Source organism: Haliotis cracherodii, unplaced genomic scaffold (genome assembly GCF_022045235.1).
Source record: "Haliotis cracherodii isolate W230 unplaced genomic scaffold, xgHalCrac1.p SCAF_5, whole genome shotgun sequence".
Classification (NCBI taxonomy): domain Eukaryota; kingdom Metazoa; phylum Mollusca; class Gastropoda; order Lepetellida; family Haliotidae; genus Haliotis; species Haliotis cracherodii.
The window spans coordinates 23,849,133-23,867,982 of NW_027266308.1; the positions used below are offsets into that span (position 1 = coordinate 23,849,133).

The window sequence follows — 18,850 nt, forward strand, 5'->3', positions numbered from 1 at the left end:
TCTGGTCCAGATTCGATTATTTACCTACCGCCGTCATAGGGCTGGAATATTGCTGAACAACCAACCAACCTTTCTAACAAAACTCGTGAACTGTCTATGGTATTGACCTTGCTTTGTCTTGGTCAGATACCATAGATAATCCACGAGTTTCGTGGAATTGGTATCTAATGACTGGCTTGTTCTTCACCTGTACATCCTTTACGTCAGTTTCTGGTGTTATTTTTCATAGCACAGCCCAAGAACCTGCCCTCAAGGACCAGCGAGGGACAATCAGACTAATATGGATGCTGTAGTTTGATTCAGAAACTCAGACCTTGAAGCAGAAAATGATAACCGTAGGCCCATCTAGACCCATCTTCACAGGACGTGATCTTGGAGTGCGACGACAGCTGCCGTTGGCATAAACACTTGGTGGTCGCTGCCTTGCAGATCGACCATTGAGAAATTATGAACTTTTTCATGTTTTGTTATAGGTATAATTGGCTATTTTCGGGGGGGGGGGGGGGGGGGCGGTATTTTTATTCACGTTTAATGATTGTGCTGTGCTCCACACAATGCAGTTCGTGTAGCAGCCTCTGTGGTTTGGACTAGGAAGGCAAGTTGAACTGTAGTACATGAAAAAAGGTTTTCATCCAATTTACTCCTCTATTAAGCGTTCAGATTTTGTTGTCATTGGATGTCAAATCCAAGTGTTTATTTAACGAAATCCGGCATTTATACAATAGAATTCGTGACATGTGGGCTGATGTTATTAGAGAAAATGTTGAAAGCGGATTGTCGTGGGAGTTTGCTCAGCGCAATGAGGGACTATGCGCGCGTGTGTGTGTGTGTGTGTGTGTAGGGGTGGGGGGTGGGGGGGGGGGGGGGGGGTTGCGGAGTGAGGGGCTGTGTGCGCCTGCGCTCGTGTGTGTGTGAGTTTGTGGAATGAGGGCTCCTGGGATGGGTACAATAGGAATAGAAGTAAGAATAACAGAATAACATATGTATGTTTGTGTGTATCGGACCCGTGACGTTCCAGGCTAGAGTAGGTCTTCAGCAACCGATGCTTGTCGTAAGAGGCGACTTAGGGGATCAGGTGGTCAGTCTCGCGGGTTGATTGATGCCTGTCATCGTATCCCAATTGCGTGGATCGATGTTAATGAAATCAATCACTGGATTGTCCCGTCCAGACTCGATTATTTACAGACCGCCGTCACATAGCATCAACCACGTCATTAAACCTGACCACCCGATCGCGTTAGTCGCCTCTTACGACAAGCATAGTCGCCTCTTACGACAAACATAGTCGCCTCTTACGACAAGCATTACCAATTCTTACCCGGATATTTCGGGGTGTCTCAGTTATCTTCGTGATAACAACTCAACGACTTTTGGAATCTGTTGCTTTGGACCTTCGAGACTGGCTATTCTCTGGCGTTGACGTTTTACACTAACTGAAATAAATACATGTACCTAACAACATCTGATATACAGAAGCAAGTCGTCTGTAGTCCCGGATGATAGTGAACCGACCACACACCCACCTGGGGGCTTGATGGACCTATAGCTCTCCATATTAATAGACTTGACCACACCGCCATCATCACTGGACATACCCTTGGGAAAAGCGGGAAATCAAATTACATTTTCTTAATCAAATCTTAACATTCTACCATCATTGGCTATTCAACCTGTTAGTAGGTTAATCCAAAAAGGAAATGAACCTGCGATGTATTTTTTATGGGGTAATCTGAATGTTTATAAATAGTCGATAGTTGATAGGTATAGTTGACTACTGTATCAAGAGACATCGGCTATCTAAGTGGATATTAGTTCGACTACAGGTAATTTGCTGTGGTCTTCCTGCAACGTGTTGTATCACAATAGACTGAAATGAGCTGGCATTAAGTACGAGCTTCTTCCTCAGGCTCCGGTTTACAGGATGGATGAAGCGGCGTCTTGTTGTCGCTTCGGTTAGAGTAAGTGAGAGGATGGGTTTAGGGTGCAGGGTCGTTTAAAAGGTAACAAGAGTTTGCCACTAACGTGGATATATCACCCGCCCCTGTTGCAGAATTTATGACATAATTAAATCTTAACAAACCCTAACCTTTTTTAACCGAGGTGGAACTTGTCATGGAAATTGTAAAAAAAGAAGAGTTTGGAACCTACGTCCATCTTGTTGCCATGGAAACGTAAACAATAAAAAAATAATTAAAATCTAAATAGCAAAAGGCACCATTTTAGCATGTACTTGACAGACCTGCATAGTTTCATGAAAAAATATTGAACGGTTTCTGAGTTATGCTCCGGAAACGAACGTGACGGACGGAAGGACAGAGCCCGTTTCTTTATCCCCCGCCCCCGGATAATAACTAGTGGGAGTGATGTTTGGGTGGTCGGGTGGAGAGGAGACGATATGTAATGATGGAGGACCGACAGAACTGACGAACATCTACCTTGATGTGGAGGTTAGGGTTGAATGGGGTTTAAGATCGCATTCTGACTCCGAGCCGACAAGTCCTTGTTTTAGCCCCTTAATTCCGACCGCCATGCAGGTATCACTTTCTAACGTCTTTTGGTATGGCGCTACTGGGGATCGGACCCCGGAGCTTCCGCTCTCCGGGCGGACGCTCTTCCACTAGACCACAGAGGCGGTCACACTGATGTGGACAAGTATGGGTCTTGTGGTGGTTGGAAGTAAGAATTGGTGGATGGGTAATACCGTGATCCTATAGGGAGGGAGGCAGTACAGATGAGGCGGATTTATAGTAGGGGCATGAATGTGACGTGTTGGGGGAATGGTTGTGAGAGTCTATTAGAAGAGATGAGAATGGATTGCGGCAATGAAAGAGAAGACGCTGGAGTGAATATGGGGGTCAGGTTGAAGCTTTGGAGTGGACGATGGGTTGTTGGGAAGCGGATGATGGGGTGTGGGGAGGCGGATGATGGGATGTGGGGAGGCGGACGATGGGATGTGGGGAGGCGGATGATGGGATTTGGGGAGGCGGGTGACGGGATGTGGGGAGGCGGATGATGGGATGTGGGGAGGCAGATGATGGGATGTGGGAAGGCGGATGATGGGATGTGGGGAGGCGGATGATGGGATGTGGGGAGGCGGATGACGGGATGTGGGGATGCGGACGATGGGATGTGGGGAGGCGGATGACGGGATGTGGGGATGCGGACGATTGGATGTGGGGAGGCGGACGATTGGATGTGGGGAGGCGGACGATGGGGTGTGGGGAGGCGGACGATTGGATGTGGGGAGGCGGACGATTGGATGTGGGGAGGCGGACGATGGGGTGTGGGGAGGCAGGTGATGGGATGTCGGGAAGCGGACGATGGGGTGTGGGGAGGCAGGTGATGGGATGTCGGGAAGCGGATGATGGGGTGTGGGGAGGCGGGTGATCGGATGTCGGGAGGCGGATGTTGGGATGTGGGGAGGCGGATGATGGGATGTGGGGAGGCGGACGATTGGATGTGGGGAGGCGGATGATGGGATGTGGGAAGGCGGATGATGGGATGTGGGAAGGCGGATGATGGGATGTGGGGAGGCGGACGATGGGATGTGGGGAGGCAGATGATGGGATGTGGGGAGGCAGATGATGGGATGTGGGGAGGCGGATGATGGGGTGTGGGGAGGCGGACGATGGGATGTGGGGAGGCAGATGATGGGATGTGGGGAGGCGGACGATGGGGTGTGGGGAGGCAGATGATGGGATGTGGGGAGGCGGATGATGGGATGTGGGGAGGCGGATGACGGGATGTGGGGAGGCGGACGATCGGGTGTGGGGAGGCGGACAATTGGATGTGGGGAGGCGGACGATGGGGTGTGGGGAGGCGGACGATTGGATGTGGGGAGGCGGACGATTGGATGTGGGGAGGCGGACGATGGGGTGTGGGGAGGCGGACGATTGGATGTGGGGATGCGGACGATTGGATGTGGGGAGGCGGACGATGGGGTGTGGGGAGGCAGGTGATGGGATGTCGGGAAGCGGACGATGGGGTGTGGGGAGGCAGGTGATGGGATGTCGGGAAGCGGATGATGGGGTGTGGGGAGGCGGGTGATCGGATGTCGGGAGGCGGATGTTGGGATGTGGGGAGGCGGATGATGGGATGTGGGGAGGCGGACGATTGGATGTGGGGAGGCGGATGATGGGATGTGGGAAGGCGGATGATGGGATGTGGGAAGGCGGATGATGGGATGTGGGGAGGCGGACGATGGGATGTGGGGAGGCAGATGATGGGATGTGGGGAGGCAGATGATGGGATGTGGGGAGGCGGATGATGGGGTGTGGGGAGGCGGACGATGGGATGTGGGGAGGCAGATGATGGGATGTGGGGAGGCGGACGATGGGGTGTGGGGAGGCAGATGATGGGATGTGGGGAGGCGGATGATGGGATGTGGGGAGGCGGATGATGGGGTTTAGGGAGGCAGATGATGGGATGTGGGAAGGCGGATGACGGGATGTGGGGAGGCAGATGATGGGATGTGGGGAGGCGGACGATTGGATGTGGGGAGGCGGATGATGGGATGTGGGGAGGCAGATGATGGGATGTGGGAAGGCGGATGACGGGATGGGGAGGCGGACGATTGGATGTGGGGAGGCGGATGATGGGATGTGGGAAGGCGGATGACGGGATGTGGGGAGGCGGACGATCGGGTGTGGGGAGGCGGACAATTGGATGTGGGGAGGCGGACGATGGGGTGTGGGGAGGCGGACGATTGGATGTGGGGAGGCGGACGATTGGATATGGGGAGGCGGACGATGGGGTGTGGGGAGGCAGGTGATGGGATGTCGGGAAGCGGATGATGGGGTGTGGGGAGGCGGGTGATGGGATGTCGGGAGGCGGATGTTGGGGTGTGGGGAGGCGGATGATGGGATGTGGGGAGGCGGACGATGGGATGTGGGGAGGCGGATGATGGGATGTGGGGAGGCGGATGATGGGGTGTGGGGAGGCGGACGATGGGATGTGGGGAGGCAGACGATGGGGTGTGGGGAGGCGGATGATGGGGTGTGGGGAGGCGGACGATGGGGTGTGGGGAGGCAGATGATGGGGAGGTTGGGGAGAAGGAAGATGGGGAGGAGGAAGATAAGGAGGCGGGTGAAGAGGAGGATGAGGAGGATAAGGATGATGATGAGGAAGATGAAGAGAAGGAAGATGAGGAGGATAAGGAGAATGACGATGATAAGGAGGCTGAGGGGGGTGACGAGAAGGAAGGTGAGGAGGATAACTAGAAGGCAGGTGAGGAGGCGAGAAGGAAAATGAGGAAGGAGAAGGGAGATGAGGAGTAGGATGAGGAGAAGGAAGATAAGGAGGATGAGGGAGATGAGAAGGAAGATGAGGTTTCAAGCATGTCACCTGAGTCAAACTCAATAACATAACGCCAACGCTAGAATATAATCACCCCTGGCCATCCGCCGAAACAAGTTCAAGTGGGTGCAACAGGCAAAACAGCAGTGAAAACACACGAATGGACCACCAGTAATCAGTGATGGCACCAGGTGTTCGCGAAAAGGGTAAGCATGTCTTGCTTTACCTGTATCTCCCACCACACACACAAGTTGAATATAAATGTAAGTGCTATTTCTCGCATGACGCCAACCAACCATCTCACAACCAAACATGAATGTATATAGCCGCCATCGGATCGACATAAACTTCCCAGTCATCAAATAACACAAGCCAAAAAATGACCAAAATATCATCTAGGTGGCAGAGATGATGTAGCAACCGGCAGTCAACTGATAATTTTCGAAAAAAATGAAAACTAATCAGTTTCACTGATACTTTGTCTCCAGTAGTTCAATAGTCCTTGACTGTGGTCAGAAACAAGCTGATAATGCTTTGAATAGGATAACTTATCGTATCTGCGATTGCAGCTTTTATCTTTAGTGAAGCACTGTTGGGGTATTTGACAAACAATTCTCCACTGCTGAAAAATAAGGGAGCGTTTAAACAATAGGATGACGTAACAGATGAGTTTTAATCTTTTGTATTGGATTCCCATAGGCAAGCTCCATAAAATACATGCAAAGAGAGATATATTTCAAATGTACCACCAAATCCCTGTGTCAAAGACATAACCAAATTCCTTTAAACAATCAAGGAAGGACTTCACGAACTCCTGGTGTCATCTGTAATTTTCAGTGATCTAATCGTATAATTTTTATCGCGTTTTTACTTTTGCTCCCAAAGGAATTTATTTCAGCAGATAATTGAGACTGATTATTCTCTGGCTTTGGCGTTTTATGTATGAATTAATACCATGTGGATTCTCAAAAAAGGATTTGTTTGAATTTTGGCAACAAAGTTAAATTCTGTCAAATCATTTGGAGTTTTTTTCCACGCTATGCACAACACTATTTCACACGAGTGAAGGGAAAACTTAATTCCTTGATCCATTGGGCATTTGTAACAAGACATGGTGATGATGGCTATACATGTACTTACAACTCAATTTTCAAAGGTTTGGCACAGTATGTAAATAATTATAACAAATTGAATTTATTGAGAAAGCAATACGTGAACAGCTGGTTTTCCAAAAAGATACCATGTGAAAGTTTTGGGAAGGAACAGTTATGGAAACAAAAGGCATTCGAATGTAATACATTCTTCTTTCTTTTACATATTATCGTCTCATAAATCGCCACTCTTACCAGTGAGAAACCTATCTATTTGAGGCCGCGAAAGAGATCCCCCAAGAACTTTATGTAAATTTTGATGTTTATCTCATAAATTGAATGTTCAGAAGACATTAGCAGTAATACTAGAACAGAATAATTGTTTAGTATAAACTTCTTCTTTTTCTTCTTCTTCGTCTCCTTCTCTTTCAGAGTGACAACCGACCAATCCAAAGAATGTGTGACTTCATCTTTCCAACAGTCAACTTTGCCCTTATGGCGAGTAATATTCCAGCAGCCCCAAATTTGAGTGTCTCCATTTCACAAACGTTTCAGTGACAATCGAACATTCTCTTTCAATAAAGATTTCAAAAGGCGGCGATATCTTCAGCAACCCATGCTTGCCGTAAAAGGCAACTATACTTGGCGTAAGAGGCGACTAATGTGGTCAGGTTCGCTGTCTTGGATGAAGCCTGACATCGATCCCAATTGCATGGATCGATGCTCATGATGTCAATCACTGGATCGTCTGATCAAGACTCGATTATTTACAGACCGCCGTCAAATAGCTGGATTATTGCTGAGTGCGGCGTAAAACAACAAACCAATCCAAAACATCAAAAGGCGGCTCTTGCTCATGTCTGATTAGGGTGATCGAATTCCTGGCCTTTGTAAAGCTTCCAAAAAGTCTCAGGATCAACATGTGGAGGACATCTTCAAGTTTGACGCATCAGTGACAATAATTATGTCCGATGCAATTCCCTATTTTAACTTGTGTCATATGTTCCCGGGTTTTTTAAGGTGAAAACTTGACTTGTATTGCATGTGTTTGCGACGGGTGTCACCGGGGGGCTGAATACCCTTACTTTTTGCTGACACTTGGTATTAGATATCCATAGTGTTTCATAAACACATGTTTGTGATGTAGTCAGACTCGTATAATGGCTTTTAGGGTATTTCCACTTTTATTTGCAGGTTCCAATGGTTTTCGGCATTGTGTGAAATAAAAGATATATTGTTTCTGTTCAACAATCAACTTATATCGGTCTACCGACTAGGGTTCATTTATATATGCCACTTGCTGATGTAAACACTTTGTTAATTGTCAGGCTTGAAGTCCCATGATGAACATATGCCAGAAGTCTTTGTACTGACACACTGCTGTCGAAAGGATCACACAGGAGAGCATCATCAAGTTTCAGATTTGGTTTAATCCCTATTCGTGTTGAAACGGGCGTTATGGTGAATCCTTTAACGTGAGAGAGTCTGTCTATTTTGTAAAAATGTTTTTGAGGAAGAATGTCATATCGTATGAACCTGTCCGTTATTTGCCCGAGAAAGACTCCTGTTATTCAACAAAAGTGATAAATATAATTTTTAAAATGAAATCATTTGCAAAAATTACCTTATATATTATCCAACCTCGATGTGTGCCTTCTTACTGCCCAAACCTGCCATTTAAATCTTCTATATATGGCCGTTAATAACTTGTTAGTATATATGTATAACTTTTGACAAGTTTGTTTGTTGTTTAACGCCACATTCAGCAATATTCCAGCTATGTGACGGCGGTCTGTAAATAATAGAGTCTGGACCAGACAATCAAGTGATCATGAGCATTGATCTGTGCAATTGGGATATGAAGACATTTATCAAGCAAGTCTGCAAGCAAATCCCGTTAGTCGCCTCATACGACACGCAGTGTCGCCTCTGATGGCAAGCATGGGTATTTTACACAGTTGCTGAATACCTATTCCATACACAGATCTTCACGTGTCTGGAACATCAATAATGTTTTGTAGGAGAATGCATGTCGATAGTCAACAACAGGCCGACAATTCAATGAAAGCTGTCGTGAATCGCAAACATACCAAGACAGCAACCGAATACGTGGGCGATTGAAATACTAAGACACATAACAGGCATACTGAGAGATTGTTAAAAGTTGATTCTTGTATGAACAAGGCTTTCTATTATCCATGAGTAATACCAGCTCGTCAAATGCAGGAAAACTGATGAACATTGATGATATTATTCATTTGGACAAAATATATACGGAGGTCTGTTTACTAGTACAAAACACACGCACATCGTGCATTGTTGTCGCTATAACAACATCATGCATATTTTATCCATTTCGCCTCCGGTAGAAGCTATCTCACCTGCAGCGATCGTTACGATGGCATGTTGCCGTCAGCGGACGTACCCAACAAAGCCGAGACAACCGAGAGATGGTTTCCAATAGTCAACTTTCCCTTAATGTCAATCCCAGCCTTTTGTGTCAAGATTTGACATTGTTTGAGGTACAATCGAACATGCTATTTCTAAGAAAATGTCAAAGAGCGTCAAACGACTCTTGCTCAAGGGTTTTTTAGTCGGGGTCACATATGTCAAGGTCATGGTAGGCGTTCAAGGGTTTATGGTAGGTATGTGGAGGACATTTTTAAGTTGGACGCAGCAGTGGCCAAAGTGATGTCCGAAACAATTCCCCTATATCCCTTGTTTATTTAGGTGGATCATTGGCTTGCCTTTGCGTGGTTCGATGCCCATGATGTTAATCACTGGATTGCCACGCCCAGACACGATTATTTACAAACCGCCGTCATATAGTTGGAATATTGCTGAGTGCGGCGTTAAAAAAACAAACCAACAAACCAATACAAGTGACCGTGTTTGATTGCGCTGCTAGTATCGTTCTTTGTACAATCTTCGTACATATGTAGGTATACTGTGGCGGTATTATTACAGCTACACCAGGCGGGTTGTAGTCAGTTGTCATGAGCTACAACACAGCAGCTTTCAGTCTGCACCAGCCACACCGTGGTGGGTTGTAGTCATGTTGTCCGGTGTCACACAGCCACATCATGGTGGGTTGTAGTCATGTTGTCCGGTGTCACACAGCCACACCATGGTGGGTTGTAGTCATGTTGTCCGGTGTCACACAGCCACACCATGGTGGGTTGTAGTCATGTCGTCCGCTGTCACACAGCCACACCGTGGTGGGTTGTAGTCATGTCGTCCGCTGACACACAGCCACACCTTGGTCGGTTGTAGTCATGTCGTCCGCTGACACACAGCCACACCTTGGTCGGTTGTAGTCATGTCGTCCGCTGTCACACAGCCACATCATGGTGGGTTGTAGTCATGTCGTCCGCTGTCACACAGCCACACCATAGTGGGTTGTAGTCATGCTGTCCGCTGTCACACAGCCACATCATGGTGGGTTGTATTCATGCTGTCCGCTGTCACACAGCCACATCATGGTGGGTTGTATTCATGCTGTCCGCTGTCACACAGCCACACCATGGTGGGTTGTAGTCATGCTGTCCGCTGACACACAGCCACACCATAGTGGGTTGTAGTCATGCTGTCCGCTGTCACACAGCCACACCATGGTGGGTTGTAGTCATGTCGTCCTCTGTCACACAGCCACACCATGGTGGGTTGTAGTCAGCTATCTTAGAGGCACATCGTGACGGCTTGTCACAGCTCATCTACGTGTCATAGAAGGCTCTTCTATACCGACCATTGAACTTGTCAGAAAATGTTAAGCTGCCTGTGTCTGGCGTATTCATCTATGCTCTCCAGTTTCTAGTGTTATATTGTCTGTTTAAGGCAGACTACATTTAACACACTTCTCCGCGGGATCGAGAGGGTGAAATGACTTCACCCACCTGATTCCACTTCCGCAGTGAGCATACAAAGCGATTCCTTCTCTTCTATTACCAATTTGTTCCAAGAGTTAACTTCTAAACCCGAATCGCCTGAAGTCATTAAAATCTGTCTGGATGCTCAGATGGGGCAAGACGTATCAGCTAGTCACACGGATAACGAAGTTACCCTCACTGCAGCACTGCCGGTTGACTGTCGCTGCCAGAAGCAGTGTTATCCCAGTCTCCTCCGTGAAGGCATACATCGGCACTCATCTGCACTCCATTTAAACACTCCAGGGATACTGACTGTGAATGCATGCATGTAGTACCTTGTTGAATGGGTGCCTTTAGGGACTGGTACTTTATCATAGGGGCATTATCATAGACAGGTTGGTATTAGGACTGTGTCATAAATTTGCTGACACCCCCAGATTTATGTATCGTGTGGTCGCATGGGACAGGTTATATGTCATGGTCCTGTATGATAGACTGTAGTATGTTGTTTCTTGTGGCAGGCTGCTGATGTAGTCTGGAGAGAGTCTATAGGGTGTGGACTTATATGACAGGTTGCAGGATGTTGTCGCATGTTTGTTTATTTGCAGTTTAACGCCGCACTCAGCAATATTCCAGCTATATGACGACGGTCTGTAAATAATCGAGTCTTGACCAGACAATCCAGAGACTGACATCATGAACATCGATCCACGCAATCGGGATACGATCACATGCATCAACCAAGACAGCGAGCCTGACCAACCGATCCCGTTAGTCGCCTCTTACGACAAGCATAATCGGCCTTTACGGCAAGCATGGGTTGCTGAAGACCTATTCTACCCCGGATCTTCACGGGTCTGTAGTCGCATGTTAGAGGTTGTAGGCAGTGGTCCTGTATAGCAGACTGTCGGGTGTGGACCTATATGAGTGAGTCGCATGTGCATTATTTCAGCCATATAGCGAGTGAACCTATGTACATAATCTTGGGTCGATGTGACAGATTGAGGATGTGGTTCTATTTGTGACATACAGGTCCCGTACGCATGATGCAGCAGACTCATTATGGTGCCATGTAGCAATCCTCAGGACGTGGCCCAATGCTGAAATGGCAACCTGACTGTCACGGTAACCGCACTACAGACGAGCCACACTGGCTGATAAACCCACGGAATCTACAATACTATTTATTGTTTATTACTTCTAATCAGCACCTCACGCTGAATAGACAAATGAGATAATGTTAAGCGTCTGGATCAATTCTCGAATTAGAATAATACCTTGCACGAGATGAAATTCCCTGATTGGTACTCCACCATTGCCGCTATACAACACTGGCTTAAGCATGACTTACATAGACAGAGGCACGGCCTGTGAGAAGGTCAATACTGCAGCAGGGAAACTAGGTGTAAAGGATTTATACAAAGATTTAATTTTTTTTCCAGAAGTCGAGTGAGGTTAATGAAGCGGAGGGTTTCCTCGACATGTCTACTGAAGCCGTATTGACGTGATTCCACGAGAAGACCCTCAGGCTGACCACAAGCCAATTCGCATCACTTGCACCTTGGGCACGTGCATAGAGAGGGGACACTCTCGCTGACCACAACACTTCATTACTCTGCCCATACGACAGTACACCCACCGCTCATTAGCTTCCGGGGCGAGTAATGAAGATTGGGGTCATATCAATTCATTTGCCGGAACACAATCGTCCATATATTTAGTGCAGAAAACGGAATGCTGTGGAAGGTTGAGGCATGTGACTGATTTGTGACTTTCCTGTTCGTTGCATACTACTAAATGTCTGATACGTATATTCGGATAACTGGATGGGGACCGAAATGTGACCAATTGGAAATGTCATCCCATCAACTGGCACATTTCCAGCATCATTGAAAAATAAACAAGAACATATTTCCATCTGTTATCCTTATTTTTCTAGCAGTGGGCGGCTGGGTAGCCTAGTGGTTATACGTTCTCTCTTCACACAGAAGGTCCAGGTTCGATTCCCCATGGGTACAATGTGTGAAGCCCATTTGTGGTGTCCGCCATGATATTGCTGAAATATTGCTAAAAGCGGCGTAAAACAATACTCACTCACTCACTGACTCACTCAATTTCAACAGAATGGGCTACATCGTATCAATACCAAAAGTAAGGAAGTGCATTTATGGATCTCAACTTCCTTATTATGAGGAACAAAACGGATGAAGGAGTAAGCATATACTCAGAAACGTTGTGTTCCTCATAATAAATAAGTTGACATTTATTAATTCTCTTTCCTATGTGTATTACTTCTAAAAGCCATTCAAAGACTTGAAATGTTATGTAGAATATCAGGTACAATGTAAATGTGTAGTCGTCATAGGATAGGTCACATATATCTTTAAAGTTTTCTTGCTCTAATGTACAACACTATTATTCACGTCACTGATATGTCGCCCGGGTACTTTGTGTAATACAGTATGATGGTAAAGCAGTTTTGTTGTCTGTAACTGCACCCAACATTTTTCTCCCGGAAAGAAGGGTTTCCGGGCTAACGTGATTCACAGAGTATATCAATCAACATGTGATCGTTGCAAACCTACTGCAGGTATGGAAAGAGATGGCACACGACACCCATCGGTAAATGACTGTTTAATCGACCATTTATGTGGTAACAATGGTTAATTTTATTTTAATAATAACGTCTAAAGACTAAATGTCACAACGACAGGATTAAATAATTGCTGAAATTAAAGATTAAGCATGGTATCTGATAACTTGCTGAAAAGTTATATTGACTTGTTTGATGTGGTTGTTTGGTTTGGTTTGGTTTGTTATGTTACGAACTCAGCAATATTGCAGCTATATGGAATATTGCTGAGTGCGGTAGTTGTGTGCGGTGTTGGCATGAATTGAACGTGATATCGTGAAATCGAAAACAAAATTTAATGTTCAGTAATTTGTATTCTGAAAACGTGTTTGCTTTTAATCTAATCATTTTTTCATTTCAAATATTATTTTATACTTAAAGAAAAGATATTTAAAGATAATGCGACACTATCGATTTTTTTCTCTTAAGCATTCATTCTCCTCTATAAGAAAATTTACTAGACATATTCTGAAACCATGTTTGTTTAAAAACTGATCCGTTAAAAACTATTTCATCCTGAAATTGATATGATTACATTTACACAAGTTGTCAATATTGTTATCCTTGACCAAACATTAGGTAGAACATATATAACTGGTTTGCATTGTGAAAAAACCTTCAGAGGAGCCATTATGAGTTTACTTCAGGCAATTTATAGTTGTATAAAACTTTATAATGACTTTTCTTTAATGGCAATTCATTCCACAACTGTTTATGGAAAGTCAACTACAAAAGACATATTTGAATCGAGACATTAAAACTGGCCCCCACACTACTGTGTTGCAAAAGTATATTTCATAAGTGTTTTTCTTTACAAATATGGGCCGAAAAATGTTTTCCAATAATCGAGGTTAAATGACATTGACGAGTTGGCATGCTTTAAGACAAACTTGGCTATCGCGCTGTCATCAAGTTTCTCCAACTGTATCAAGTATTTCCATTCATCTATCTATGTAGACATGGTGGCAAATGTAGGTTGAGAGGTGGGCAGCAGATTTGGGGAAGAGCCTCGAAGAAGATCCAAGATAAAGATATCTTCACTTGCCACCACTGAGGAAAACGTTGATAAAATACATGATATGGTTATGAATGATTGACGACACGTCACATATCACAAGGTCAATTCAGTAGGCATCTCTCATGAAAGAGTACCAGTTAAGATCATTCTGAGGAATAACCTGGACATGACAGGTTTCAGCACACGGGATTCCAAGACTTCTGATTTCTAATGGATCCAGATTCATCTCCAATTAGAATTTATGTTGCTTTGAAACATGTCCAGCTGATTTTGTTGTGCTTTTTGTAACCATGGTTATGTCATCGGTTCGTCACTTTCAGTTAGAGACTAAACAACAGTCAAAGCAGTGGAGACATGTATCGCCTCCTCTACCGAAGAAGGCAAAGTTTGTGATGGCTTCTGATTTCTGGGATTCCAAAGGAACTCTACTGGTGGACAACCTCCCAAAAGTCCAAACCAGTAATAGCCAATGGTATGCTAATCTCCTCAGGCAACTGGATGAGGATATCAAGGCAAAATGTCTTTGAAAACTCACTAAAGGTGTGTTGTTCTACCAGAACGATGTGCCTATGCACAAGTCTATGGTTGCAAGGGTTGCAATGCATGGTTGTTGCTTTGAACTCGTTGAACATCCTTCCCGCACTTGAAGACAGACGGTTTGGCAAGTTTTATTCAAATAATGAAGACTTCTTTTCTGCTGTGTAGGACATAGACATAACCAAGAGAAGGCCTTCTAGTGGGATCCAGGCACTCCAGAATCGTTGGCAGAAGAGTGTGAGCCTCGAAGATACTGTTGAAAAATAATCAGCAACCGTCAACACAGTCAATCACAGCTAGGCTCAGAACTTTTCAGCCACACCTCCTAACATAAGCAGTATGAGATCGAAAGTCCGTGTATTGCCCGCGTATGTTTAAACTGTATCAGCGCTTACTATATCATGTGGTTGGGGAAAACGCTTCTCGTGTTTGAACTACCGCAGCAACATACATCTACATGCGTCCATAGTAAACGGGTGAATCTTCATCAAATTAGCAATAAAAAAACCCTTGAAATATACTTGGCGTGTCGCAAAATACATCGCGTGAAATATTGTTTATGCAATTCAGATAATAAAGAGAACACATTAGAACGCCATTGTACCTTTTTGAAGATGGAGTAATAAGTTGTATATAATGGAGCACCTTGTGCGTCGATCCCAATACAATTCACATTACACATTTTATTTTTGATGATGGTGCAACTCTTCTTTCACAACGTGATACACAACGCAGTATATCTGAAGGACATTTACCTCGCACGATAAGCTTATACAACCAGTCCTCGTGTAGCCTTATTCAACTTACGCCATCATATTGTGTTTTCCATATCATAGACGATACATTTGTGTAATGGCCGTTCCAAACTGATCAAAGTACAACTGCCCTCTTACTGGACTCGAGGGAGAAGGACGTGGTATTTTCAGAACGTTTTTGTTGTAAAACAGCCATTATTGATTTTGGTAAACTGATGATTACTAAATGCTGGTCCATCATCTGTTATACATACGACACAATAAGCCACTAAGAGGTATTCGCGACGCCTTTTATAGCACTGACAATTAATCAAGTGGCACCCAATTCGGACCAACTTGCGTCAACTTCCCAGCGTCGCTATGTTCATTCTTTTCAATAAGACCGCAAGTAACACTTGAACATCTGTTTTGTGGTAGCCCTGTCGACCAGATGCTAATTAACGTTGAAATAACTTGCCTTGACATCTATTGTAGAAATGTTGGTGACATCAGGCTACACAAAATAAACAATAAGTGAGAAGAAAGCGAAAGCGGCAAACAGAAATTGTCTTTTTTTAGAACATGTCGATTGACCTCAACTGAAAGAGGCAATAACAACAGTTGTAAGCGGGGGAGTTGGGTGATTTTGAGGGGGCGGGATAGATGACGTTGTGGACTTTTGCGGAGATTGTGTACACTAGATATGACGGAGTTAACACCACCATGTACAAGGCGGTATTGCTAAATCTCATTATGGAGATTGCTGTCAAACCAGAGTGCGAATGAGACATATATGCTACCGAGCCTAAACAAGACGTGTGTACTCTTAATGAAACTTTGCTGAAAGAACGGTTAAGACACCTATTACATAATGGAAGCGTTTATTTGGAAAGCGAAAAAGACATTATGGAATATAATGAAGCGTCACTCCAGAACAAGATGATCCGTCATTTCCCGACGTATATGTCATAACCAAAAGCTTCTTCAGAATGTTGGGGGCACGGGTGGCCCAGTCGTCTAAGGCGCCGCGATTCGCTGTGCAAAGTTGCAGTCCCTTAGGCACACCACAAACCGATGATTGTGGGTTCGATTGGTTTGGTTGGTTGGTTTAACGCCGCACTCGCACTCGGCAGATAAGTCGTGAGTGCTTTCACATCAGCAATATGTTACCGAAAGATGAATCTGCATAGGTTTGTTTGTTTGTTGTTCAACGCCGCACTCAGCTATATTCCAGCTATATGACGGCGGTCTGTAAATAATCAAGTCTGGACCAGACAATCCAGTGATTAGTATCATGCGCATCGTTCTACGCAATTGGGATCGATGACATGTATCAACCAAGTCAGCGAGCCTGACCACCCGATCCCCGTTAGTCACCTTTTACGACAAGCATAGTCACCTTTTACGGCAAGCATTTGTGGGTTCGAATCCCGGTTCGCCCCGATTATGTTTCTAGGTTTTTCAGCACCATAACCGTGCTCGTAGGTTTTCACCGAAGTGATAAACGTCTGAGACCTGCATAATTTCGGGCTCTCCTGCCACATTAAGCGGACATGCCTTGATATAACTGCTATACTGTCAAAAGCGGCGTTAAACTCAGTCGCTCTTCAGAATGATAACAAGACGCGCTTATCACATGCCATGAACAAAGCATATTATGAAGATTACGAATTGCGATATGATATACAAGTATATCCGCGCGTGACTAAAATGTGTATGTGAGAAACAGTGTTCCCGCGGTGAAAACGGACGTTTATACCACAGAGAGTGACGTCAGAGTACGAACATCATATAAAAATTAAACCACGTTTGCTCTACCGTGTCACTGGATTATCTGGTCCATCTCTGGTTTGTCTGGACAAGACTCGGTTGTTTACAGACCGACGTCGTATGACAGGAATACTGCTGTGCGGCGATAGGTAACGAACACTTACTTACATTTTTATGCCCATTGTGTGAGTGGCGGGTACTACCGGAAGGGAAGGGCATGCTTACCCTTTTCTTGAACACCTGGTGTCATCACTGATTTTCCGTGATCCATTCTTAGAATTTTCTCCGCTGTATCTCCGGATAATCGATACTGTTTTGAGTACACTGATGTGTGTGAATGAGAAGTGTATACTGACAGGTGTAAATGAGAAGTGTATACTGACGGTTGTGAATGAGAAGTGTATACTGACAGGTGTGAATGAGAAGTGTATACTGACAGATGTGAATGAGAAGTGTATACTGACGGGTGTGAATGAGAAGTGTATACTGACAGATGTGAATGAGAAGTGTATACTGACAGATGTGAATGAGAAGTGTATACTGACAGATGTGAATGAGAAGTGTACACTGACAGATGTGAATGAGAAGTGTATACTGACAGGTGTGAATGAGAAGTGTATGCTGACAGGTGTGAATAAGAAGTGTATACTGACAGGTGTGAATGAGAAGTGTATACTGACGGGTGTGAATGAGAAGTGTATACTGACAGGTGTGAATAAGAAGTGTATACTGACAGGTGTGAATAAGAAGTGTATACTGACGGGTGTGAATGAGAAGTGTATACTGACAGGTGTGAATGAGAATTGTATGCTGACAGGTGTGAATGAGAAGTGTATACTGACAGGTGTGTATGAGAAGTGTATACTGACGGGTGTGAATGAGAAGTGTATACATAACCTCAGCGTTACTGACGGAGGTGAATCACTGCTGCAGATTTGAAATGTAGGCAACAGTCTTCGTTTGGAGTACAGTTGGTGTCCCCGTATTCATGGTTTGTCGCCATAAATCGATCAGTCAGTTTTCATTTGTTGAGAAGGCCACAACCCTATTGTACATGTATGCAAAGTAGTTGAGGGTACATTTATGCAATATACATTAATAACTGATAACTGTTAAATTATATTAAGTCGTGGACCCGTGAAGATCCGGGGTAGAATAGGTCTTCAGCAACCTATGCTTGCCGTAAATGGCGACTATGCTTGTCGTCAGAGGCGACTAACGGGTCGGGTGGTCAGGTTCTCTCGCCCAATTGCGTGGATCGTTGCTCATGATGTCAATCACTGGAATGTCTGATCCAGACTCGATTATTTACAGACCGCCGTCATATAGCTGGAACATTGCTGAGTGCGGCGTTAAACAACAAACAAACAAACGAAGAGTAAGTATATGCGTCCTAAGATTCATAGCATGGAAAATGAATTTCAATTTTTTAATTGTGACATTATTTTTAGTCTCCACTTGTGAGTAGAATTTATACAAGTAACGTTCCTTGAAAGAAAGATCATTAATGAATTGGTTTTTTTTATTTCGAATAAAATGAACAAACAAGTAAAAAGTGATATTCATCTTTGATATTGTTACAACCACAACTCCTTCGATCCTATTGCTATTCAGCGAGTCTAATTACCCGATCCCGTTAGTCGCCCCTGTTTGTCATAAGAGGCGACTAACGGGATCAGGTGGTCAAACTCGCTGACTTGATTGATGCATGTCATCGTATCCCAATTGCATGGATCGATGCTCGTGATATCAATCACTGGACTGCCTAGTCCAGACTCGATTATTTACAGATCGCCGTCACATAGCTGGAATATAGCTGAGTGCGGCTTGAACAACAAACAAACAAACCAATGCAGATTCATCTTTCGGTAACATATTGCTGATGTGAAAACACTCACGACTAATCT

General features: G+C 44.9%; 2 protein-coding genes across 2 annotated transcripts; one reads left to right on the forward strand and one right to left on the reverse strand.

Moving 5' to 3' along the window:
• Window positions 1-2,855: 2,855 nt before the first annotated feature.
• On the reverse strand, window positions 2,856-10,521 carry LOC139443612 (uncharacterized). Its single transcript, XM_071224570.1, has 2 exons — window positions 10,446-10,521; window positions 2,856-5,215 (listed from the first exon to the last, which is right to left on the reverse strand). Exons 1-2 carry the CDS (start codon window positions 10,519-10,521, stop codon window positions 2,856-2,858), a joined length of 2,436 nt encoding a protein of 811 aa, XP_071080671.1.
• Window positions 10,522-17,270: 6,749 nt separating this feature from the next.
• On the forward strand, window positions 17,271-17,882 carry LOC139443613 (homeobox-like protein HDP1). Its single transcript, XM_071224571.1, has one exon. The coding sequence runs from the start codon at window positions 17,271-17,273 to the stop codon at window positions 17,880-17,882; it is 612 nt and encodes a 203-aa protein (XP_071080672.1).
• Window positions 17,883-18,850: the final 968 nt, after the last annotated feature.

Bases quoted from the DNA above. Each gene is read 5' to 3' on its own strand.
- LOC139443612 (XM_071224570.1), bottom strand. From the start codon at position 10,521: ATGTATGCCTTCACGGAGGAGACTGGGATAACACTGCTTCTGGCAGCG. The intron at 5,216-10,445 runs GTAACTTCGTTA...CCTGCCTTCTAG, and splicing joins CCGGCAGTGCTGCAGTGAGG to TTATCCTCCTCACCTTCCTT.
- LOC139443613 (XM_071224571.1), top strand. From the start codon at position 17,271: ATGTGTGTGAATGAGAAGTGTATACTGACAGGTGTAAATGAGAAGTGT.